Source organism: Dipteris shenzhenensis, chromosome 24 (genome assembly GCF_047967505.1).
Source record: "Dipteris shenzhenensis isolate YYH24624 ecotype China chromosome 24, Dip_SZ_1.0, whole genome shotgun sequence".
NCBI lineage: Eukaryota > Viridiplantae > Streptophyta > Polypodiopsida > Gleicheniales > Dipteridaceae > Dipteris > Dipteris shenzhenensis.
The window spans coordinates 2,995,544-3,022,329 of NC_141619.1; the positions used below are offsets into that span (position 1 = coordinate 2,995,544).

The 26,786-nt window shown below is 44.2% G+C and overlaps 1 protein-coding gene across 4 annotated transcripts in view; it reads right to left on the reverse strand.

Annotated features, from left to right (window-relative positions):
• Positions 1-26,786, reverse strand: part of LOC147886093 (kinesin-like protein KIN-UB) — a 146,682-nt gene that overhangs the window by 52,432 nt on the left and 67,464 nt on the right. For all 4 annotated transcript variants that reach the window (XM_087395856.1, XM_087395857.1, XM_087395858.1 and 1 more), the window contains one exon: positions 21,288-21,437. In XM_087395856.1, coding sequence (XP_087251982.1) covers positions 21,288-21,437 — 150 coding nt within the window. The remainder of the gene's footprint in view (positions 1-21,287; positions 21,438-26,786) is intronic.

Consider the following 26,786-nt stretch of genomic DNA (forward strand, 5'->3'; position numbering starts at 1 on the left):
GTTCCCCTTTTTACAAAGTCATGGCAGAGTATTCATATGAAAAAATGTTTCAAAAGGAGCGCTCGACTCCCTGCAAGAAACAAAAGCAGGTTGAGGGTCAGCATGACCCGATACATGAGACTCTTGAGGCTCAACTGGTATATGATATAATGCATGAAGGATTTGCAGATACTAGAAAAGAGTGGAAAGACTCGGTTCCTTCAGTTGGCCTCATGGTTGAGGTCGATGAAATTGTGGATCCGGTCAGAGAATATGCCAAGAATGCAGTCATTTTATTTTTTCCAGGCCGGATGCCACCTGCTGCAGAAATAGGCAACTGGCTAACGCGCATATTGGCTGGCTCTTTTGTTCGTAAAGTACACTATGCGGCCAGAGGCTTTTTTGAGGTTATCATGGTGGATGAGATCCACAGACAAATGCTTTTGGAACACTCACCTCTTTTTTTTGGGCAGCAAATGGTACATGTCTTGCCATGGTCTCCCACAAGGGACTTTCAGGCTTTAATCCGACACAGATGCCCGGTTTGGGTTGAAGTTGTTGATTTCCCCCCAATGTATGGCCTCGCTTTTGCCTAAAATTGCAGCATCTTTAGGTAAAGTGGTTTGCCCACCACGGCCAAATGGCAACTCAAACAGATTTTGCGTTCTCTGGGATACTGATAATCCCACACCGGACTCTTATTCAGTCACGGTGAATAATGTGAACATGGGAAGTGCTTTTTATAAACTCAAATGGGGTTTATTTGCAGGGGCCTGTTTTGAATGCAAAAAGTTTGGACACATGGCTTCACAGTGTCCAATGAATCTACATAAAATGCCTCGTGCCACTTTGTCAGTTTCCATGCCCACTAAAGATGTTCCTACTCCAGTGGCCAACAAAAATAAAAGCAGTAGACAACCTGCTAGGAGTCAGGATAAAGGCAAAGCTCCAGTGGCTCCCAATGGGAATCTCACATCACATTCACCTCCTGTTATTCAATCCTCGACCAAAGGACAGCAACCTTCAACTGATGGCTGGCTGAGTCCAAGAAAAGTTATTTCTGCTAGAAGAATTCCACCCCCCCGCACTTGGACTGGTGCCTCTTCTAGCGGGAATACCCCAGAGATAAATACAGGAATTGGGATTCCATGGGCTGCAGTAACAGCCAGCAGAACACTCTTCCCTGAAGAAGAGGTTGCTGCTTTGCTGTCTACTTCTCAGGCGGCTACTTCTTCTCAGGCGCGAGGTCTCGACCCTGAGATAGAAATGCAAGGCTGACCTCATAAATTTTGCTGCTGTACATAGTTGTTACATTACTATAAATACCTATATATATGACTGCTCACATCAAATGTTTTACACTCAATGTCCAGGGCATGTGTGACAGTAGGAAATGGAAATCTGTGTGGCTGTACATCAACAGATTTCAGCCTTACATAGTGGCATTACAAGAACACAACCAACATATGTATGCAGGCGAGACAGGACACTACTGTGGATATGATATTTTTTATGCTGGGGAGCACTCTTTCTCAGGGGTTGTCCTTCTGATCAAACATGAGCTTCCACCACCCATTGCATTAAATGACAACAAAGGCATATGGCTTGTTCTCCAATGCCTTATTAGAGGAGAGGTGTTTGAATTTGCTTCAGTTTATGCACCTCAGTCCTCTAGAGAAAGAACTGCAATTTGGGATGCCATGCAACAATATCTATCAGATTCGGGAAACTCTTCTGGATGTTTGGATGCTCCTCAGCTCAGATGTCTCCATTCCTCCTTTTCTTTCACTGGGCTCGTTTTTGGGTACTATGGACTATTTGGACACAAAGATTGCATTCTAGGATGGGACAACAGTTTCCTCATGCATATGCTTTCTTCAGAATGTCCCTCAAGCAATCTCTATATGTGAATCCTCTCAGGAAGCTATCCCAAACCGCGGTAATAATTTTCTTTCCAGGAAGAATCCCAGCAGCCAGTGATATTGCACAGTGGATCAAGTCCATCCTTGGAGCATGCTTTGTACAGGGAGTCTATTTTGCATCTAGAGGATTTTATGAGGTGCATTTATCAGATGCTTTGTGCAAAATATAAGACATCATTGTCCTGTATGGGTTTAGGTTGTTAACTTCCGGGATTATATGCATGAAGAATTGCCTGGCCTGGCTGCTTCTTTGGGATAGGTCATTTGTCCTCCATGCCCTATGGGAAATCATAACAGGTTCTGCATTCTCTGGGACACTGATACGCCTACCCCTCCTTCTATTGCAATGGAAGTTGAGGGAGTGCAATTGGGAAAAAATTATTTTGAATTGAAATGGGGTGTGTTTGCAGGAGCTTGTTTTGCCTGCCACAAGTTTGGGCATCTAGCCTCTGAATGCCCAATGGTTCTGCATCAACCGCCTCCTAATGCCTTGCCACCCCAGACATGGGAAAAGAATGAGAATTTGCAAGCTAAGACAGCAAATAGAAATGGAACAACGAATGCCAAACCAATTAATCAGGTGCAATCACTTGCTGGAAAAGGAAAAGATAAAGAAAAAGGAAGATGAAGGAATCTGCGGGAACTGATCGGGATGGTTTTCAACGCCTAAGAAGGTGGTTGTATTGAAGCAACACCCCTTTCAATCTCGTCAATGGGATGCTTCTTCTCCCTCAAGGGCATCCCCATATGTGATTCTGAAGAAGGGGAGAATGCTATTTCTTTCATGGATCATGAGGGAACGCAGCCCATGCAGGCAGAGGCTTTGCCTCTCTGACATCTTGTTCTACACTTGTACTTTACTGTATATACCTCTTTCATGCATCAAACACTTAAGTGCTTTACATACAATGTACAGAGCCTCTGCAATGTCTCAAAGTGGAGGCTTTTCTGGAATTATGTACATAAAATGCAGCCAGATATTGTTTGTTTGCAAGAGCATAATCAACACTCAGAGGTTGGTCATCATGATTATTTTGGCGGTTATGACATATACTATGCTGATACCACTACCTACTCAGGGGTATGCATAATGGTTAGACATGAGCTGGAGCCTCAGTTAGCCTTCAATGACAGCAGTGGCAGATGGATGGTCATACAATGTAATAATGGTGATATTCTTGAGTTTGCATCAGTCTATGCCTCCCAGACCTCTGCCATGAGGGCTTCCCTATGGGATTCTTTAAGCAAATATCCATGGAGATCTAATGCATTCATTTGTGGAGATTTTAATAATTCCCCTCTGCCAAGAGATAACACCACTTCAAGATCTCATATGCTATCATTGGAAAGGCAGAAATGGGATAGCATGCTTCTTTCTGTGCAGGCTGAAGATTTACGGCTGCTTCTCCAAGGGTCAGTGCCTGGATATACTTTTCATCATAATGCACTTACTACATACTGGGCAAGGCTTGACAGATGGTATTTGTTTTACCCACAACAATATGCAGATTTTAGCCCTCATCTCCTCCTAGATTTCTCATTGGGCTTGTCAGATCATGCCCCATTATGGATGAATCTGCACCTTGGTATGCCACTAGATGATTTGCCACCCCTTTCCAGTAGATTATTGCATGTCAATCAAGCTTATTTCCGACATCGCTATTTCCAGCAAATGATCAAACTTGCAATTCATCCCTTGCCTTTGCATGCCCAGGAGGACATGGATTATGCTTGGGACAGCTTTGTCTCTCGTACACAGAATGTCATTAGGGAGTATGGAAACTGGCATATGACTAAATGGAGGAATGAGGTTAAATGGGCAAAAAGGACAGCACAACAATTGACTGAATTTTCACATTTAAGGCCTCTCTCTGAATCAGAAATGATTCCCTTTCACATGCTCGGATTAAATTGACTGCTAATGATCAGAGGAAATTGCACAAATGGCAGATTAGAGCAAGAATGAAGTCCCTCATGGATAAGGGCTTCTCATCAAAAGCCTTTTTCCAGGGCCTGCATGCTACTCGAAAGAAAAACTCATGCCTAAGGGTAAGGAAACTAGATGGCTCTTGGATGCACTCTTTCTCTGATCTCCAAGATGAATGCCAAAATTATTTCCAAAAATTGTTCTCTGCTCCTGGTTTCCCATCAAATCAAATGACTGATGCGAGGACTGAATTCCTCCAATATGTTTCTGAAATAGTGGAAATGGATGATGCTCTTACCTTGGAGAGACCTTTTACTGATACAGAACTTGATAATGCCTTGTTCCACCTCGGCAAATACAAGTCCCCTGGCTGGGATGGCCTTACGGTGGAATTTTATATTTCTTTTTGGGATGATTTGAAAGATGTCCTCTTGCAAATGATCAATGTTGCCTAGCAAGAAAATCAGTTACTGCACTCTTGGAAGCATGGCATAGTCAAACTTGTGCCCAAAAAACATCTGTGTGACCATATGTCAGATTGGAGGCCTATTACTTTGATGCCTGTAGTTTACAAACTCATTGCCAAAATGATTGTGTATAGGCTTCACGGGATACTGAATGCGGGCCTTCATCCTCATCAATATGGCTTTGTGCCACGAAAACAAATCCATGACAATATCTCCAATGCATTAACTGCAATTGAACATGCTAAGTACTCGCATCAAGATGTGCTCATATTGCAGGTAGATATTGCTAAGGCATTTGACACTGCAATGGGATTTTATCTCTCAAATCATGACAAAGTTGGGCTTTGGTCCAAAGATAGCAAATGCAATTTACTGGCTTTATTCCGGCTCTACTTCTCAGTGCATTCTTGGGGGTCATCTATCTCGGTCATGGACATTGGGTAGATCAGTCAGACAGGGCTGCCCTCTTAGTGCTCTCTTCTATGCCATTGCGACCCATCCCCTCTTAATGTATCTTGATCATCTTACAAATACAGGACAGATGACTGGTCTTAAAATCCTTGGGGCTGCATCTTGTTTGGCACAAGCATATGCTAATGATTCCTTCCTTATGCCACAGAATTCTCCCAAGGAAGTTCACATGCTTATGACCACTCTATCATTGTATGGATTGGCAGTGGGATTGCATGTCAATTTTGACAAATCTAAATTGCTTCCCCTGAAACAATGTGACTGGCATTCTACTCTTTGGCCAGGTCAGGTGGTGCATTGCAAAGATGTAGTCAGACATTTGGGATATCCTATAGGATGGCATATAACCAGGAAGCAGCAGTTAAAATGGATCTTCCAAAGACTTCAACATAAACAGCAATACTGGAAAATTTCTACTTGGCCACTTCATGTCAGGCTCAGAATAGTATAGTCCATTGTAATGTCCTATGTCCAGTTCTTTTTGCCTTTGCTGCATTGGTCCTTCAGAGATATTTCAGCCTTTATGTCTCAAGCTATGGAGATGTTATGGAAGACAAAAACTGCTGTGAAAGCATTGAGACTGATGAAGATGGAAATGGTGTGCTCTCCTAGGATGCATGGTGGACTTAATATCCTTAAAATAAGATATCATGTACTTGCAAGGAAGGCGACTATGCTCCATACTTTTTTCCGCCAACAACAGCCATGGACTTGTATGATAGCATCCATGTGTGTCAACATGAGGACTTCTGCTTCTGGTCATTGGACTACAGATCATTAGGAGGTTGTCATTGGGAGATTTGTAGAGAAGATACCTGGCTGTCCTTTCTCTACTGCTCTGATACTTGATTGGAAACAAGTACTTTCTATGGTCAAATGGGCTCCTGACAATTGCTCGGGCACAAACTCAATGAGAAGATACCTGGCTGTCCTTTCTCTACTGCTCTGATACTTGATTGGAAACAAGTACTTTCTATGGTCAAATGGACTCCTGACAATTGCTCGGGCACAAACTCAATGAGGAAAGAAAGTATTCATTGGAGTGCCATCTTTGACATTCCACTTGCTTTACAGGAACCTGTTCGGGCACACAATCTCATGAAATTGGGAATTAGATATATACATGATGTGGTAGATAATCAGGGCTATGTCTTATCTTTTCCTCAGGCCACTGCTTCCTATTCATTGAGAATGCACCATAGGTTGATATGGAAGAAAATTGCTGATTTGTTACATCCTTTTCTACCTGTTCCCCCTGTGGCTGACACAGACAGGCTTATGGATTGGCAATTGCAACCCTCTGCTACATGCTCTCATCCTGTTCCTCTGCTTGCCCTGACCTCCATCAACGCCTACAGGCTTCTTCAGCCTGCTCCATGGATTCAGCAATATGCTAATACTCTGTGGCATATCAGGAAGCCCCTCTCATGGTGGCAGAAGAATCTCCGGATATTATGTAAGTGTAAAATGCCTTTGAAACAAAGACTTTTTCTTTGAAGATGCATGACAGGCACATTGTCAGTGGGAGTCACACTTGCCAAACGTCGCATTGCACCATCCACATGTTTAAGATGTCAGGCTCCTTCAGGGACTGTCCCTCATTTGCTTTGGCACTGCCCGTGTTCTAGGAACCTCCTAGGGAGAATTTCAAATCATCTTCGGCTCCGTTTCCCGAGTCATAGATTTGGGAAACATTTTTTGCTATTTGGTAGATTTATGAGGTCTTTGTCTCAATACTCACTATTTCTCTCTTGGGTGAGATATTGGGCTCTTTGGACAATCTGGAGTGAGGATAATTTGGCATACTTGGGTCGGCAGATTCACAAGTCATATGAACCTTTCCGAGCCTCATTGCGACAATCCTTATATGATGCCTGCCATGAGGGTGATATAGATGCTTCGTGCATAGAGCTTTTCTTTTTATGTTTCTGATCTTTGGGATACTCTCCATTTTCGAGACTTCCCATCTTGTAAATTTATGAGCATATAAATACAGCACTGGATATTACTAAAAAAAAAAGTGTGTGTGTGGCATCGAAGTGGTACCCACCTCTGTGTGTGTGTGTGTGTGTGTGTGCGCGTGTGTGTGTGTGTGTGAGAGAGAGAGAGAGAGACTGTCGAGGAGAGCTGAGGAGTCTTCCAGCCATCGTCGAAGCTTTCTGCAGCGTCCCGTACCACCAGTACGGCTACCCGTACAGCCTGTACAGCGTTTTCCGTACAGCGTACAAGCCATTTCGTACAGCCCGTTTCCTTTTCCATAGCTCCCTAGGTCTTCGTGCTTTGCTCGCGTGGTGTTTCGTTGTCTTTTTTTCGTCCCTCTCAAAAACCCTGTGCAACCTCGGTCGTACAGCTGTACGATACCCGTACAGCATCCATACGCTTGTACGTTTTCGTACTTCTGCGTCAGTCCCCGTTTTACCTCTGCAAATTCACGTATAAAGCTCGGCACTTTCTTCTCACAGTTTTGGCCGTACACCTGCCCCCTCCGTACAGCTCCATCCGTACAATTCCCTACTTCCAACCGTACAAATCCTTGGAGTTTTTTTTTTGGGCTCTGCTGTCTTCTCTAAACGTCTTGTGTTCCAGCCAAAATCTTACATTCCCATCTGCTATCTTCTTCCCCATTATACTCTTCTTATCCTTTCTGGTGGACCTCCTCTGAATACTTCTTTGGGACTGGTTTTTTTGGCTTTCACTGCCCTTTTACAGGTACTTCATTTTCAAGCTCCCCTTTTTACAAAGTCATGGCAGAGTATTCATATGAAAAAACGTTTCAAAAGGAGCGCTCGGCTCCCTGCAAGAAACAAAAGCAGGTTGAGGGTCAGCATGACCCGATACATGAGACTCTTGAAGCTCAACTGGTATATGATATAATGCATGAAGGATTTGCAGATACTAGAAAAGAGTGGAAAGACTCGGTTCCTTCAGTTCGCCTCATGGCTGAGGTCGATGAAATTGTGGATCCGGTCAGAGAATATGCCAAGAATGCAGTCATTTTATTTTTTCCAGGCCGGATGCCACCTGCTGCGGAAATAGGCAACTGGCTGACACGCACATTGGCTGGCTCTTTTGTTCGTAAAGTACACTATGCGGCCAGGGGCTTTTTTGAGGTTATCATGGTGGATGAGATCCACAGACAAATGCTTTTGGAACACTCACCTCTTTTTTTTGGGCAGCAAATGGTGCATGTCTTGCCATGGTCTCCCACAAGGGACTTTTAGGCTTTAATCCGACACAGATGCCCGGTTTGGGTTGAAGTTGTTGATTTCCCCCAATGTATGGCCTCGCTTTTGCCTAAAATTGCAGCATCTTTAGGTAAAGTGGTTTGCCCACCACGGCCAAATGGCAACTCAAACAGATTTTGCATTCTCTGGGATACTGATAATCCCACACCGGACTCTTATTCAATCACGGTGAATAATGTGAACATGGGAAGTGCTTTTTATAAACTCAAATGGGGTTTATTTGCAGGGGCCTGTTTTGAATGCAAAAAGTTTGGACACATGGCTTCACAGTGTCCAATGAATCTACATAAAATGCCTCGTGCCACTTTGTCAGTTTCCATGCCCACTAAAGATGTTCCTACTCCAGTGGCCAACAAAAATAAAAGCAGTAAACAGCCTGCTGGGAGTCAGGATAAAGGCAAAGCTCCAGTGGCTCCCAATGGGAATCTCACATCACATTCACCTCCTGTTATTCAATCCTCGACCAAAGGACAGCAACCTTCAACTGATGGCTGGCTGAGTCCAAGAAAAGTTATTTCTGCTAGAAGAATTCCACCCCCCCGCACTTGGACTGGTGCCTCTTCTAGCGGGAATACCCCAGAGATAAATACAGGAATTGGGATTCCATGGGCTGCAGTAACAGCCAGCAGAACACTCTTCCCTGAAGAAGAGGTTGCTGCTTTGCTGTCTACTTCTCAGGCGGCTACTTCTTCTCAGGCGCGAGGTCTCGACCCTGAGATAGAAATGCAAGGCTGACCTCATAAATTTTGCTGCTGTACATAGTTGTTACATTACTATAAATACCTATATATATGACTGCTCACATCAAATGTTTTACACTCAATGTCCAGGGCATGTGTGACAGTAGGAAATGGAAATCTGTGTGGCTGTACATCAACAGATTTCAGCCTTACATAGTGGCATTACAAGAACACAACCAACATATGTATGCAGGCGAGACAGGACACTACTGTGGATATGATATTTTTTATGCTGGGGAGCACTCTTTCTCAGGGGTTGTCCTTCTGATCAAACATGAGCTTCCACCACCCATTGCATTAAATGACAACAAAGGCATATGGCTTGTTCTCCAATGCCTTATTAGAGGAGAGGTGTTTGAATTTGCTTCAGTTTATGCACCTCAGTCCTCTAGAGAAAGAACTGCAATTTGGGATGCCATGCAACAATATCCGTGGAGATATCATGCCTACATATGTGGGGATTTCAATAATGCTCCACAACAGGGAGACAACACCTCCAGACATGATCATATGTTATCTCCTGAAAGGCATGCATAGTCTCAATTACTTCTGCATCTGGATCTGGTTGACCTTTGGAAGGAATTGCAGCCTTTGTCACCGGGCTACATTTTTCAACATAATGCTCTTTCAGCCTATCAGGCACGTCTGGATCGATGGTATAGTGTTGCTCCCCAACAAAATGGGGAGTTCACATGCAAAATGTGGATTGACTATGCCTTTGTGCATTCAGACCATTCACCACTATGGTTACGGTTATCTTTTCATAACATGCCACATGATAGATTGCCACACAGGAGACATCTCATCATAAACAAATAGTTATTTGCAACATGCTGATTTCAAGGCAATGGTTACTGAAGCAGCTCATTGTCTTTCCTTTAGCAGCCATCTCAATGTTGATGGTGCCTGGGATACTTTTATTTCTAAAATGCAAGTGGTGATTAGAGTTTATGGCAAGTCTTACATGAAGACTCTGAGGGAAACCATTGCTTAGGCCAAATCTACTTGTCAAGACCTCACTGAACTCAGTCATCACCGTTCGTTGTCCTTGCATGAGCAAACAACACTATGCCAGGCCAGACATTGTCTTAAACTAAATGATCAAAGGAAACTAGCAAAATGGGAGACTAGAGCAAGACAAAGAGCCTTTACAGATAAAGGTTGCTCTTCCAAAGAATTTTTCAAAAGTTTACATCAGAGGAGAATCAAAACAGAAATTTGCAGAGTCCTTATGCCCGATGGATCATGGACTACCTCACGGTCACAGCTTGCTTCCTTTTGTGTGCATCATTTCTCTCAGCAATTTGGCTCTGCAGCTCCTCTCTCGCAACAGATTTTGCTTGCACGAAATTTACTGTTGCAACATGTTTCTCCTATCATTTCCCCTCCTAAAGCTTTGGAATTGGAGGAACCTTTTACTGAGAGGGAACTATCAGATGCGATCAAATCATGTGGCAGATGGAAATCCCCTGGATGGGATGGTTTAACAGTAGAGTTTTTTCTAGCCTACTGGCCTATTTTGAAGCATTCATTGCTATATATGGTGAATGCTGCGTGGCAAAATCAGAAAATGCCGGACACATGGAAGAGAGGTCTTGTTAAGCTCCTTCCCAAAAAACAAATTTGTGAGTCTTTGGCAGATTGGAGACCTATCACTCTTATGCCCGTAATTTACAAAGTCACCACCAAAATGATTGTCGATCGGCTAAAGGGGATTTTACATGATGGGTTGCATCCTGCTCAATATGGCTTTGTCCCGCGCAGGCACATCACCGATAACATTGCTAATGCCTACATTGGAATTGAATATGCTAAATATACACAGCAGGATGTTTTGTTACTGCAAATTGATATTGCCAAAGCCTTTGATACTGTTCAGTGGGATTTTATTTCATCGACTATGCAAGCATTGGGTTTTGGCACAAAAATGCAGCAGCTCATCACTTGGCTATATCAAGATAGTGAAGCTGCCTGTATACTCTCAGGAGATATTTCCCCATCCTGGTCTTGCTTGCTCTGTCAGACAAGGATGTCCCCTGAGTGCTTTACTTTTTGCCATAGCCACCCATCCACTGCTTCAATATTTGGATCACCTTTTGGACACTGATCAATTGCACGGTTTGGAGATTCTTGGTAGTTGCAGCATGATTGCTCAGGCATATGCTGATGATTCATTCTTTACTCCAAAAAATACTCGGGCTGATTTGTCCATGATTATGCATGCTCTTTCCACATATGGTTTGGCTGCTGGCCTTCGGGTAAATTTTCAGAAATCAAAATTGCTGCCATTACATGCACAGGAATGGCACAACCTTCTGTGGCCTGGGGAAATTGTCCCCGCTTCTCATTTTATTCGACATCTTGGTTATCCTCTAGGCTGGGGACTCACCCGCTCACAACAAACTGAGTGGGTGCTAGCAAAGTTAAGGGCAAAACTTGAATATTGGAAGCTTGCAACTTGGCCATTACATGTTCGCCTGCGAATCACACAATCCATTTTGATAGCATACATACAATTTTGTCTGCCTCTCACTATGTTCACTAAGGCAGATCTGGTCTCATTTATGTTAGCTATCATGGAAATTTTCTGGCGTTCAAAACATGGCAAGAAAAGTCTCAGATTACTCTCTATGCATCGTCTCTGTTCTCCCAAGATGCACGGAGGTATGAACATTCTCGATATTCAAATGCATTTACTTGCTCACCTCGCAAATATGGATTGGGAGCTCATTATCGTCCTTTATGGCATCGAATTTCAGCAATGCTCCAACCATACTTGCTGGTACCCCATTTGGAACTTCAGAATTGGCTTGAGGATTGGATCTTACGCTCTCCTTCCTTATATGCCCGTCCTCTGAAGCTCTCACATATCACAGTGTCCTCACTGTATAAAGTGTTATTACCTCCGCCTTGGATTTCCCACAAAGCAAATACTGTTTGGCATATGGATCGCCCAATGAAGTGGTGGAGAAAAAGGTTGCGTCTCCTTTGGCATTACAAAGTCCCTCTACGACAACAGCTTTTCCTATGGCGAGTTCTTCTTGGCATTTTTCCATCCGGCCAGTTACTCGCACACCGACATATTGCTTCAGCTGTTTGTCACCGATGTCGGCACTCTACTGAATCAGTGTTTCATAACTTTTGGTCCTGTCCAAACACTTCTGATCTCATTGCTCTCATCAGACAGAGGCTTCGACAGTGTTTTCCTACTGTTACTTTTGGCAGATTTTTCTGGTTATTTGGCTTTCATCCACAGAGACAGGGATTTGATTTATTTTTTGTATGGGTGCGCTATTGGACCCTATGGACTTTATGGATGAACAGAAATCATAGAGTCTTTGTGATCCACTATTTTCATCTTTTATTCTTTTCAAACGATCTCTGCAACAATCATTTTATGATTGTCTTCAGACTCGTTTGATTGATCAGGATGTATATACAGCTTATACTGAGATCTTCAGTTGAGTAGTAGCTACTTCGTTTTTTGAAGTAACTATGAATGTAATTATTCTACAGCAATAAAAGATTTCTTCCCACCAAAAAAAAAAAAAGTGTGTGTTAATATAGTTACTGGTTTCACCAAAAAAAAAAAGTGTGTGTGTGTGTGTGTGTGTGTGTGTGTGTATGTGTGTGTGTGTGAAGCGTGAGAGCGTGAGAGAGAGGAGGTCGATGCAAAGACAGGTCCCCGTACAGCTCCCCTCTCCGTCCGTACATCTGTACGGACGCCGTACGCTCACCGTACAGTGGTGCGAATAGATTTGGTCATCCCTGCGCAGCCTCAACTGATCCCGCTGCTTTTTACCTCGCCATCGTTTTTCCCCTTCTGAAGTTTCCTCCGTGCGTCCGTACTTTCCTGACTCTTCCATACAGCTTAGTGTCAGCATCTCTATTCCGTACAGTCCTGTCAGATTCTCCGTGTGAAAGTTTCGTACAGCTCCGTCTGCTAATCCGTACGTTCGTACAGTGCACGAGTCCAGCGTCTCGTCCGTACATCCTTGGCTCTTCCGTATAGCTTTGTCCCTTTGTGTCCCATCAGCAACTCTGTTCCGTACCTTTCTGTCAGATTCTCCGTGTGAAAATTCCGTACAGTTCATTCAGCTTCTCCGTACGTCCGTACAGTTCTGTCAGCTTCCCATTTCTTTCGCATAGTGCTTCAGTCCTATCTCATTCTCATCGTTTGATATCTCTTTGAAACCCTTAGCCTCCATGGCAGAAGCAAACAAGTATTATGTCAAGAGAGCACTCTCTCCTAAACCCAAAAGACAATCAAGGGAAACCTCTCCCCCCATATCTCCTTCATCTGAAGATGCTTCCTATGTGTTTGATATGTTGAATGATGATTTTCAACAAAGTAGAAGGGAATGGACTCAACCTGCTCCAGAACTCACTTACAAAATGAAGTTGCCCTCTCTTGTACATCCTTTGAAGAAGCTTTCTCAAACTGCAGTTATCATCTTTTTTCTAGGCAAAATTCCCTCTGCAGGTAAAAAAGCTTTACGGATGCTCAAAATGGATATGCTTTGTTCACCAAGAATGCATGGTGGTTTGAATATAATCAACATCCAATTTCATGTGTTGGCAAGAAAGATCACTATGCTCAAGACATTTTTTCAACAAGAGCAGCCTTGGTCCATTATGTTGGCAATTTTGTGTGGACAGATGACCACAAATGCTTATGGACATTGGCTAGTTGATTCATCGGAAGTAGTACTGGGCAAATTTCAAGGTAAAATACCTGGCTGTCCATTTTCTAATTTCTTGATACAGGACTGGAAGCAAGTACTCTCTCACATCAAATGGTCTCCCCTTCCTACTTCTACAGCTTCCTCACTCAGAATGGAAAGTATTCATTGGAGTGCTGTGTTCTCCTCTCCCCTTGCTGTTCAACAACCCATCAGAGCTTACAATCTTATGAAAATGGGTATCCGTTTCATTGATGACGTAGTAGATATGCAAGGAAATATTCTCACTTTTCCAATAGCATGTCGACAATACAATCTGGGGATGCATCATAGACCTATATGGAAAGCTATTGCTGATCTCTTACTCCCTCTGGTTCCGATTCCGACATTGAATGTTAGAGACAGGCTTCAAGATTGGCACCTTCAGTCTTCAAATACAAGCATCTCCTCTAGGCCTTTGCATTTATTGACTTCTATACAGGATTATCGATTGATATTACCTCCTCCTTGGATTGCCCATCATGCTAATTCTCTATGGCATTTGAACAAGTCATTAGCCTGGTGGAAGGGAAAACTGCAATTGATATGGAAGTTGAAAATGCCATTGAAGCAACGACTATTTTTATGGAGATGTATTGTTGGTATTCTTCCAGTAGGGGTGAAATTGGCTCAAAGACGGATAGCTTCACCTCTTTGTCCAAGATGTCACCTTACATCTAAGAGTATTCCGCATCTACTGTGGTCTTGTTCATATTCCAGAAACCTTCTAGACAGAATCTCCTATTTCTTATCTCTCAGATTTCCAGCACACAGGTTCTATAGGTTTTTCTGGATGTATGGCAAACTATCAGCATCTCTGTCACATTATTCTCTTTTCTTCCACTGGATCAGATATTGGGCCTTATGGACCCTCTGGTTGCAGCGTAATCAAGCATATCTGAATTCTCCCCTTCAACATCCATATAAGTTCTTCCGAGCCTCTCTTCCGAGCCTCATTGCGGCAGTCATTATATGATGCCTTACATGAGGAAGATTTGGATGTTTCTTGTATTCAACTTTTCTTTTAATGCTTCTGATGCATAGGGCTTTGGCTCTCTTTTGAGCACTACCCAGATGTAAATGAAAGTTTCATAATAAAAGTATCTCGGTTTCACAAAAAAAAAAAGAGTGTGTGTGTGTGTGTATGCCACAGACACGGGAAAAGAATGAGAATTTGCAAGCTAAGGCAGCAAATCGAAATGGAGCAAAGAATGCAAAACCAGTTAATCAGGTGCAATTACTTGCTGGAAAAGGAAAAGGAAAAGAAAAAGAGAAGATGAAGGAATCTGTGCGGACAAATCGGGATGGTTTCCAACAGCCTAAGAAGGTGGTTGTATTGAAGCAACGCCCCTTTCAATCTTGTTTGTTCGCAAGAGCATAATCAACACTCTAAGGCTGTGAGCTGGAGCCTCAGTTAGCATTCAATGACAGCAGTGGCCGATGGATAGTCATACAATGTAATGTCAATGGTGACATTCTTGAGTTTGCATCAGTCTATGCCTCCCAGACCTCTGCCATGAGGGCTCTTTTATGGGATTCTTTAAGCAAATATCCATGGAGATCCAATGCATTTATCTGTGGAGATTTTAATAATTCCCCTCTGCCGAGAGATAACACCACTTCAAGATCTCATATGCTATCATCGGAAAGACAGAAATGGGATAACATGCTTCTTTCTGTGCAGGCTGAAGACTTATGGCTGCTTCTATAAGGGTCAGTGCCCGGATATACTTTTCATCATAATGCATTTACTACATACTGGGCAAGGCTTGACAGATGGTATTTGTTTTATCCACAACAATATGCAGATTTTAGCCTTCATCTCCTCGTAGATTTCTCTTTGGGCTTGTCAGATCATGCCCCATTATGGATAAATCTGCAATTTGGTATGCCACTGGATGATTTGCCGACTCTTTCCACCAGATTACTGCATGTTAATCAGGCTTATCTCCGACATCAATATTTCCAGCAAATGATCAGATTCGCAATTCATCCCTTGCCTTTGCATGCCCAGGAGGACATGAACTATGCTTCGGACAGTTTTGTCTCTCGTATACAGAATGTTATTAGGGAGTATGGAAACTGGCACATGGCTACATGGAGGAATGAGGTCAAATGGGCAAAAAGGACAGCACAACAATTGACTGAATTTTCACATTTAAGGCCTCTCTCTGAATCAGAAAATGATTCCCTCTCACAAGCCCAGATCAAACTGACTGACAATGATCAGAGGAAATTGCATAAATGGCAGATTACAGCAAGAATGAAGCCCCTCATGAATAAGCGCTGCTCATCAAAAGCCTTCTTCCAGGGCCTGCATGCTACTTGCAAGAAAAACTCATGTCTAAGGGTAAGGAAGCTAGATGGCTCTTGGACGCACTCTTTCTCTGATCTCCAAGATGAATGCCAAAATTACTTCCAGAAATTGTTCTCTACCTCTGGCTCCCCATCAAATCAAATGACTGATGCGAGGACTGAATTTCTTCAATATGTTTCTGAGATAGTGGAAATGGATGATGCTCTTACATTCAAGAGACCTTTTACTCACACAGAACTCGATAATGCATTGTCCCATCTCGGCAAATACAAGTCCCCTGGCTGGGATGGTCTTACCGTGGAATTTTATATTTCTTTTTGGGATGATTTGAAAGATGTTCTCTTACAAATGATCAATGTTGCCTGGCAAGAAAATCAATTGCCGCACCTTTGGAAGCATGGCATAATCAAACTTGTGCCTAAAAAAAATATGCGTGATCATATGTCAGATTGGAGGCCTATTACTTTGATGCCTGTAGTTTACAAACTCATTGCCAAAATGATTGTGTATAGGCTACATGGGATACTGAATGCGGGCCTTCATCCTCATCAGTATGGGTTTGTGCCACGAAGACAAATCCATGACAATATCTCCAATGCATTGACTGCAATTGAATATGCTAAGTACTCGAATCAAGATGTGCTCATATTGCAGGTAGATATCACTAAGGCATTTGACACTGTTCAATGGGATTTTATCTCTCAAACCATGACAAAGTTGGGCTTTGGTCCCAAGATAGCAAATGCTATTTATTGACTTTATTCTGACTCTACCTGTCAGTGCATTCTTGGGAGTCATCTATCTCGGTCATGGACATTGGGTAGATCAGTCAGACAGGGCTGCCCCCTTAGTGCTCTCTTCTATGCCATTGCGACCCATCCCCTCTTGATGTATCTTGATCATCTTACAAACACAGGACAGAATACTGGTCTTAAAATCCCTGGGGTTGCATCTTTTTTGGCACAGGCATATGCTGATGATTCCTTCTTTATGCCACAGAACTCTCTTTGCAAGAGCATAATCAGCATATGTATACTGGTCAAATAGGCCATTTTGCTGGTTATGATATCTTCTATGCTGGAGAGCACTCCTTTTCTGGTGTGGCTTTTTGGGTAAAGCACGACCTTCAACTTGTTGTCGCATCCAGATGCCTGATGGTTCTTGGTCAACATCTCGTTCAAAGCTTGCTGATTTATGTGTGCAGCACTTCTCCACTCATTTTGGGCATCTGGATACTCTTTCTCCTCGGGTCATGTCTGCACGTCAGCTTCTTTTGCAGCATATTCATCCAATTCTGTCTGATGCTCAGGCTTTGGAACTTGAACATCCCTTCACTGAAAGGGAATTGTCTGATGCACTGAGATCCTGTGGCAGATGGAAATCTCCAGAATGGGATGGTCTCACTGTTGACTTTTTTCTTGCATTCTGGGATCTTCTTAAATTCACCTTGCTGCAAATGGTAAATACAGCATGGAAAAATCAGCAGATGCCTTTGTCATGGAAAAAGGGTCTTCTCAAGCTGATTCCAAAAAAGCAGCTATGTGATTCACTAGGTCATTGGAGGCCAATCACGCTCATGCCAGTCATTTACAAGATCATTGCCAAAATGGTGGTTGATCGGATTAAAGGTTATTTGCATGATGGGTTGCATCCCTCCCAATATGGCTTTGTTCCACCTCGCCATATCACAGATAACATTGCCAATGCTTATATTGGGATTGAATTTGCCATGGTTGCTCAAGCTTATGCTGATGATTCTTTCTTTACCCCGAAGAATACGCCCCATGATCTTGGTGCCTTGATGCAGGCCCTCTCTATTTATGGTTTGGCAGCTGGTCTTCATGTTAATTTTCAGAAGTCTAAGCTGCTCCCTTTGCATTCCAAAGACTGGCATAGTCTATTATGGCCCAAGGATATCATTCCACCCACTTAGTTTGTTCGTCATCTTGGTTACCCTTTGGGGTGGGAACTCACTCGCCGACAACAAACTGATTGGGTTTTGGCTAAGCTTCGGAAAAGCTTGAGTATTGGAAACTGGCAACCTGGCCTTTGCACGTTCGTCTTCGAATAGTGCAGTCCATCCTTGTGGCATATATTCAATTTTACTTACCATTGATCATGTTCACTAAGGCAGATCTTACATCTTTCATGTCTGTCTTTATGGAACTCTTCTGGCGATCCAAACATGGCAAAAAAAGTCTCAGGCTGCTTTCGATGCATCACATTTGTTCTCCCAAGATGCATGGTGGATTGAACATCACGGATATTCATGTGCATATTCTTGCCCACAGGGGGAAAATGTTGCTGCAATTTCTACAAGGTGATCAGCCTTGGGCTCTTATGATTAGGACTCTGGTCACTCATATCAGTATTTTTGCATTTGGTCATTGGCAACTCGATCACTGGGATTTCTTTTTTGGCTACACTGATGGCACTTTGCCTAGATGCCCTTTTGTCTCCCGCTTGCTTCTTGACTGGAAGCATGTTCTTTCTCATCTGGAATGGAATGGACGGCAATCTTTGCTTGGGAATTCTTTGAGAGCTGAAAGCATTCACTGGTCGAAAGTCTTTCAGCCTCCCTTGGCTTTACAGGAACCTTGACGTTTCTACTTTGTCTCGTTTAAAGGCATCACCTCGGTTGCTGATGTTATAGATGGTGCTGGTACTGTGCTCCCCTTTTCTCTAGCAGCCACTACATATGGATTGGGCTCTCATTATCGTCCTTTGTGGCGACAAATTACTTCTATGCTTTCGTCCTTTGTTCCGATTCCTCCTTTGGAACTCCAGGACCGACTGGAAGATTGGACTTTGACTTCTCCAGGGTCCTCTTCTCATCCTTTGAGGCATAAAATCCTTTTACCTCAACCTTGGGTTTCAGAGAGAGGTGATTCTGTTTGGCGAATGCATCGCCCAGCCAAGTGGTGGAGGAAAAGATAACAGCAACTTTGGGCCTATAAAGTACCGCTTCGGCAACAGGTTTTCTTTTGGCGAGTTCTTTTGGGAGTGTTTCCATCTGGACAGCTATTAGCTCATCGACACATTGCTCCTGCACTTTGCCATAGATGTTCTGCTTCTTCAGAGATTGTGCCTTACTTGTTTTGGCATTGTCCGTGCTCTCGTGAATTTTTTTATCTGCTTCGACAGCACCTGCGAGCGAGATTCCCATTTGTTCCGTTTGGGAAGTTCTTCTGGCTATTTGGGTTTCATCCATCCAGACCGGAGTTTCATCTTTTCTACGTTTGGGTTCGCTACTGGGCACTATGGACTTTATGGACATATAGGAATTGTAAAGTCTTTGGTGATCCTACTTTCTCTCTGTTTGGCTTTTTTAGGCGTTCTCTGCAGCAATCTTTCTTTGATTGCTTGCAGACCCGCTGCATAGATCATGAGGTCTTTTTGGCATATATTGAAATTTTCAGTTGATGTAATTGTAGCATCTTTTTTTGAGGTTGCTACTCATATAATATAATCAATCAAAGATTTCACCCAAAAAAAAGCGTGTGTGTGTGTGTATGCGCCTCTTCTTCTCCTTCTCTTACTGTTCTCCTCCAGTTTCTGCTATGGCTTCACTGGAGAAGCCTTCTCTTACTATTCCAAAGCACTATTGGAGAAAGGTAGATAAGTCACAAGCCAATCTTTTTGCTGCTACGGAAGTTTAGGATCGGACTCCTATTAAGCATCATCAACCTCCTTCTCCTCAGTATATGGATGTGCGCCTTGATGAGGGCATTATACAAGATAATGTACTTGCTATTTCTCCGGTTGATACTCGAAGTGAAGCTGATATGATCAGCCCTGATTTCAACTTGGCCTTTACATGTTCATCTCCGAATAGTGCAGTCCATTCTTGTGGCATACATTCAATATGATTTGCCTTTGATCATGTTCACTAAGGCAGATCTTGATTCCTTTATGTCTGTCATTATGGAAATCTTTTGGCGTTCCAAACATGGCAGAAAAAGTCTCAAACTACTTTCCGTACACCGAATTTGTTCCCCTAAAATGCATGGAGGATTGAATATCACTAATATCCAGGTGCACATTCTAGCTAATAGGGGGAAAATGTTGCTGCAATTACTAAAAGGTGATCAGCCCTGGGCTCTGATGATTCATTCTCTGGCCACACAGATCAGTACTCCTACTTTTGGTCATTGGCAACCCACTCAGTGCGATTTCTTGTTTGGGTGCATTCGTGGCACTTTGCATGGCTGCCCTATGGTCTCTAGCTTGCTATCTCAGAGTACTGTGCCTGCATTATACAAATCCTTTTGCCTCAACCCTCGGTTTAAGAAAGGGGTAATTCTATTTAGCGAAACCATCAGCCAATTAAGTGGTGGAGAAAAAGACTGCGGCAACTTTGGGCTTACAAGGTTCCACTTCAGATTAGGTTTTTTTATGGTGAGTGCTTCTGGGAATTTTTCCATCTGGACAGTTGCTGGCCCGTAGGGACATTGCTCCTGCTCTCTGTCATCAATGTCTGATTTCTCAAGAGACTATGCCTCATTTATTTTGGCTTTTCCCGTCTTCTCGATAGTTTCTGGATCCTCTTCGACAGAGGCTACGAGCGAGATTCCCGACTCTTCTCTTTGGGAAATTTTTCTAACTCTTTGGTCTTCATCCACAGCGACAAAAGTTTCATCTTTTCTTTATTTGGGCTCATTATTGGGCACTTTGGACTTTATGGACAGACCGCAATTGTAAAGACTTTAGTGATCCCAAATTTTCTTTATTTGCTTTCTTTAAGCATTCTCTGCAGCAATCTTTCTTTGATTGCTTGCAGACTCGCCAGATAGATCAAGATGTATATTTGGCTTATACTGAGATCTTCAGTTGATGTTGTGTGTGTGTTCTTTACCTAGGTTCGCTACTAGGCACTCTAGACTCTCTGGAAGGCTAGAAACCACAGAGGCTTTGGTGATCTAGTTTTCTCTACTTGTGTTTTCTTCTGTTGTTCTTTGTAGCAATCGCTCTTTGATTGTCTGCAAACTCACTGCATAGATCAGGGTGTATATTTGTCCTACATGGAGATTTTCTCTTGATGTAATCCTTCGGCATACCAGTTTTTTCTGGGATAGCTATCTTGTAATATAAAGCATTCCAAGTTTTCACTAAATAAAAAATGTGTGTGTGTGTGTGTATCCTAAGATTGTCACAAAGGAAATCGTATAAAAATCTTTAACATGGCTGAACAGATCCCACTCTGACTATAGATTATGTAATGTTAGAATCAACCCACATTCTGCTGTTTGAAAAGGTCTATGCACCAACAAAACTGTCATTAAAAAAGCTCCCTTGGAGCTTTTTAAGGTTCAATACTACCCTAAAAATTGTAGGACCTTGACGAATGCTAACAAGCCACAGTTCAAAAGACTCTAAACAATTAATACAATACATATCAGTCTTAGTACATGTTACAGATTCCTCCTGCTGAGACACATCCGACATGAACTGAAGAGACAGGATCCAAGCAGTGAAAATTGGATCGGAAACGGAGGTACCTCCAAAGGAGTCACGCAAAAGTCTAGTAAGCTTTGAGTCCCTTGTTGGCACATGTGAGCTTCCCTCCGCAACAGCATTTATACACTTTCCAAGTGCAGTCAGCGATAAATTTATACATTTAGCCTCATCCAAACAAGATCCCACAACTCCTGCAATCAAAACTTTGCATTTACTGCATGAAATGAACAACATACAAGATTTTATTGATTCCCACCTATGTTTAACCCATCCCCCCCTTTAACTAAAAGCAACACGCCAACTAGGCTATGAGGCCCACCAACAAAAAACGATGAGATGTTTCAACAAAAGCTCAAGCACCATTCTGATCTTCCACTTATCGCAGGTACAAACCTGCCTAGAACATAGACACAGACTTGCACCAAGTTGATCCCTCGCTAGGATATGAACCCCACCAACAAAAATGGAAGAGATTTGTCAATAAAATCTTGGCAAACCATCCTGATCCTCCAATTATCACTATAATAAAGACAAAAGAGCTTGTACATCTACTAAACAAGCTTACGAAATCGACCCCTTACTAGGCTATGGAGCCAATCAACAAAAATAGAAGAGATTTATTAATGAAAGCTCAACTACCACTTTTTTTTTTCAAAGCTCAACTACCATTATGAAAGGAACTCCAGGAGCAAAGATCAAGGGAGAGGTGCATCATGCAAGGCATGAGAAAACGAATACCCTATCAAGGCCAAATCAAGCTCCAAGAAAAACAAGGAGCCACTCCACTTCCTTAGAAAGACGGTCTATCTACTAGAGGCTGCCCGGGAAGACCGCTACATGCTCTCCCAAATGGCCTACAAGAAGTGTATAGCATCTATACAAATATTGGTCAAAGGACTTGGGAACCATCCAAGGCCTCTATGCATTTGGACCTCCAGATATGCCACGCTGATATGCTCATCAAAATCTCCCATGAAGTAACCACAGAGGCATGTCCAAGTCTGTAAGGAGAGGCAAAAATATGAACTAGAGAGTATGACTCAATCAAATGTCATCAAAGCAAAGTATGTATAGTATCCATCCATATGCTGGCCAAGGTACAAGAAGGGTGGACTTGGGATCCATCCAATGCCTCTGTGCATCTAGCTCTCCAAATATGCAACGCTGCAATACTCGCTAGTATCTCCCAAAAAGAGTCAATAGACGCATGTACAGCTTTGAAAGTGAAGCAAGAACGTCATCTAGAGAGCATGGCTCGACTAAATGGTGTCGAATCAATAAAGCCCAAGATGAGTCAATTCCCTCATAGAAGACGTAGGGCCCCGAGAGAGAGAGCCAAGCAATTGAGCCCCCAGTCATGAAGAAAGGGCAACAAATAAAGTTGCTGAAAATCATGGCTATCCCCCTCCAAATAATCCTGACCTGTTTGCAATCCCAAAGACAATGCCGAACTGATTCCACAGAAGAAAGGCAACAAGGACATCTGGGTCACCATGCAGGGATCCTCACGTGCAGCTTGGAGAGCTATCTTTTTTAGGTAATGGGGGAACCCCCCATTCTTTGCTGAGACTACTAAGGCGGTTGAGATGGCATCTTCAGCCTCAACCTTGGTTGTTTTCTACCTCCTTCTGAGGAGTGTTTTCTCATGTACCGCATGATGTACTTCCGTCTTCGGCTCTTGCTCTTGCAGGTTTTGTTCATACTTAATATTAGTCTTTTCCATAATTAAAAATGTTGTCGAGCTGAAAGAGCCCAAGAAGAGCCATATCTCCCATAACACCTAAGGTGCGGAAACAGAAAGCCAAGCTACAAAGTCTCACAAAGGAGAAGACATGAAGGTGCTCAACAACATAGCAATCCCCTTCCACACCATCTTCGCTTGTCTACAGTCCCATAAGCAATATTCTAGATCGACTACTTGTATTTGTTGCCTTTCTGCCGAACATGGACCTCCACTAATTCACTGCAATCCTCCATGAATAGAAAGCCAAAAGAAGAGAGTGAAATTTCTATTTCTAAGAGTTTCTTCCACTAGGATTTCTGCAAGTCAGAAAAAATCTGAAAATTCTCCCAATGGGGAGCTCTGGCAGGCTTCCAGCCTCTCAGGCTGGGCTGAAATTTCCTGGCATTATTAATCGTGTAGCGAAAGAAGGGGAGGCTCTTCTCTCAGTGCCCTGAATCAATCCATTCCCACTCCCCAAGCTTCCACTACAACTACTTTTTTGAGACACCTCCATAAAGCCAAATCCTTCATGAACCCAAGGGAATGTGATATGGGTTAGGATCTAGATAATGTCCTGAAGCCAAAAAACACCACTTCACATGATCTAGAACCTGACAAGCTGAAATATACCTTGCTCTTTCCCATACTATCCCGTACTTTTTGTGAGCATCATATCTCTGTACAGAATCTCTGTATTTCTTCTGTCCGTACAGGTTCCTCCGTGCAGCTTCTCGTACAGCGAGTCTTCGTCCGTACGGTACCTTCCGTACGTTCCCTCTCGTTGTGTCCTGCAGACTATCCGTAAAGGCCCATTGCATGAAACCACCATTCCACCTCCTCCGCGAGTACGTCCATTTCCATCCATACCCATTGCACGGATCAATGCAGGCCTTGGCACATCCGTTCCAATGCCAGTACCTGCAACTACGTGGATACCACCACTAGGGCCAGGCTTAAGGCCAACCCTGTGTCCCGTCGGGCTCACAGCAACACCACCCCCACCAGCTGCTCAAACAGTGTTAACTGATGAGGCAATGCACATCTTGGTGAACGCCCTAGGAAGGGGGGCCACACCACCTCCACCCGCCCCAGTGTTTCCCGCTGGGGTTGCAAATCCCTGGAGGAGCCGACCCATAGCTATCTCTAAGTTAATGACCAGATTCCTTGGAGAAGGAGACCCAGTCTCCCACGTGGAGCGATTTGAGCAAATTTGCGGAGCTTTTGGTGCTCTCGGGGACCTAGAAATGGCCAATGCATTTGGTCTCAGCTTGGATGGCAAAGAAGGCCAATGGTATAGGGCTCTCACCCCAGAAGAGAAAGTCAACTGGGAGACATTGAGAAAGGCCTTCATTGTGGGGTTCGCCCCCAATGGCCATAAATGGAGCCCAATTAACCAATTGTATGAGGTAAAGCACAACGACAAGGAATCCCTTAGGGATTACATTGCCAAGATCAAGCACCTCAATGCCCGCTGTGAACCGTACGAGCGGATGAGCGACAAACGACTGTTGCCTCGCTTCCTCATCGGATTGGCAGACCCGAAGTTGCACGACCACCTAATGGTGATGAATCCTATTTCCTTCGATCTATGCAGCAAGGTGGCCATCCGCATAAGTGACAACATGATGGACAAGGCGACTTGGGTCCATTCCCCTTCTGAGGGGGTAACCCAAGGGGTCTGGGACTCCTGCTGCTCTTGCCTAAGAGGCCGTTGGGCTCGGGCTTGCTGACTCTATCTACTCTGCGGAGGGGGGGAGGGAGGCACACGAGGAAGAGAGAGAAGAGGGAGGAGAGGGTGAAGGCTGAGGGAAGAGAGGGGGATGAAGAAGGATGGAGGAGGGGGAGAGAGGCTAGGACTAGGGGTAGGAGTAGAGAGGTGGAGGGGGAGAGAGGCTAGGATAGGAGGTATGAGTAGAGAGAGGCGTAGAGAGGCTAGGACTAGGGGGTAGGAGTAGAGAGGAGGAGGGGGGGAGAGGCTAGGATAGGAGGTAGGAGTAGTAAGGTGGAGGAAGAGGTGGAGAAGATGCCTGAGGGGGGTGGAGAGGAGGCCCCTGGGCAGGGCAGAAGTGCCGCGAGGGGGGTGTAGAGGTGCCGCATGGGAGGGAAGGCCTGCGGGGGAGGGAGGAGCAGGCCGGTGGGGAGGAGAAGGCTAGCGGGGGAGGGAGGAGCAGGTTGGCGGGAAGGAGGATAGTGGGGGAGGGAGGAGCAGGCCGGCGAGGGGGACCGAGTGGGGGCTAGGATTCGAGCTTCCGGATCCCCAGCTAGGGCGAAAGGTGGGCTGAACATAGCTCGAAGCACTATCTTCCGGCACATGATCCTTGGACAAAATTCTTCCGGATCTCAAGTGCATGTATGAGACGTCTAACTAGGCCCACTCAGGCTAAACTGTAGTTCTGGAATTTTTATATTCTAGACTACCCGAGAGGTATCCCAACGGTTGTGGGGATAGCTCTATGGCGACAGGCAGAGGGATAGGTTATCGCACCGGATGGCAGGATAGCTGAGAATGTGATCCATGGTCCCATGATCACATCGGAATCCGGCCTGTCCTGCTGCTCTAAGTCCTCGACACTCCGCAAATTTGTTGACCTCGAAAGCAAGTACTGATGCATTAACTTCTTCAGGAGACCTCGCGAGTCTATGAGACAAGATACAAGATATATGTAACCCATACAAGCCACTTTGGGCTGAACCAAAGGCCTCACTAAGGCCCTTGCTGAGTGCTAAGTGCTAAAAATGCAAAATGCTAGTACAAAACATAGTACGAAAAAAGAGCAATCAACTGCTCAGAACCAGAGCTCCGAGTACATGTGGAGGCTCTATATAACCCGTCTCCTTCCCGTTCTCCTTGATGGTCCTCTGGTGTGATGCAAAGAGCTTGTGTATTTGTGTCTGTCGGGCTGTTTGCCGTGGTGGCGGGGGGCACAATCTCTTGGATCTCTGTATCCAATGGGGTACATCGAGAGAAATGCCTCGTCTCTGGCGGTCCCCTCTGAGGAGGGCTGAGATAGGTCGAATCTCAATCGTTGGTTGCCCCATGTGTCGTGTGTGGTCTCCGCATCTCTCGTCCAGCCACATCGTGGTGACGGGTGCCATTGCTGATCCATAGTGCTCTCATCTCCTCGAGCTCCTCCCTCTCGATCTCATCTGGTACTGGCTCAGATGCGTAAAAATCAGGGACGCTTGTTTGTGCTCGGTCTATCTCGGTGTCTTGAGGCATCAACTATAGTGGATCTCTGGCCTACTGCACAAGGGAATCTCTATGTCTCGTCATCTCAATCAGGTAGAGCCCCCAATGCAAACCTAGTCGAGCAAATGTACCAGTCATGTGAGTGGTCCGAAGCCGAGCTCATCTTGAAAGCAACGTGTTTCAAAGCCTAGCCAATCCTGAAACGCCGTTTCAGGGAAGCCTAGATCGTGAAACGCGTTTCAGGACCCTGAAACGGCTGGCTGAAACGTTTCAGCCAGCCTAAAACGCGTTTCAGGGCACAAAACCGATCTGTTTTAGACAACAAAGCATTTAGGGTCTCCAAATGTCACAAAAATCTGCCGCGAGCCCGATTTTGGTTGTTTTGATTTCAATTTTGGCCCTTGTGCAATGTTTCACTCCTTCCACTCCTTCAGCCTCATACTCTCTCCATCCTCAAGGTTTTCCAGCCCTCCTTGAGCCCCATTCACTCCTTTGCACTCCTTTCTCTCCTGCAGGCTGCTTCAGCTCGCCATCATCATCTACTCCCCTTCAGCCCTCCTTCAAGGCTCTAACTCCACTCCTTCAGCCCTCTTTTAGGCTTCAGCCCTCTTTCAACCCTCCTTCAGC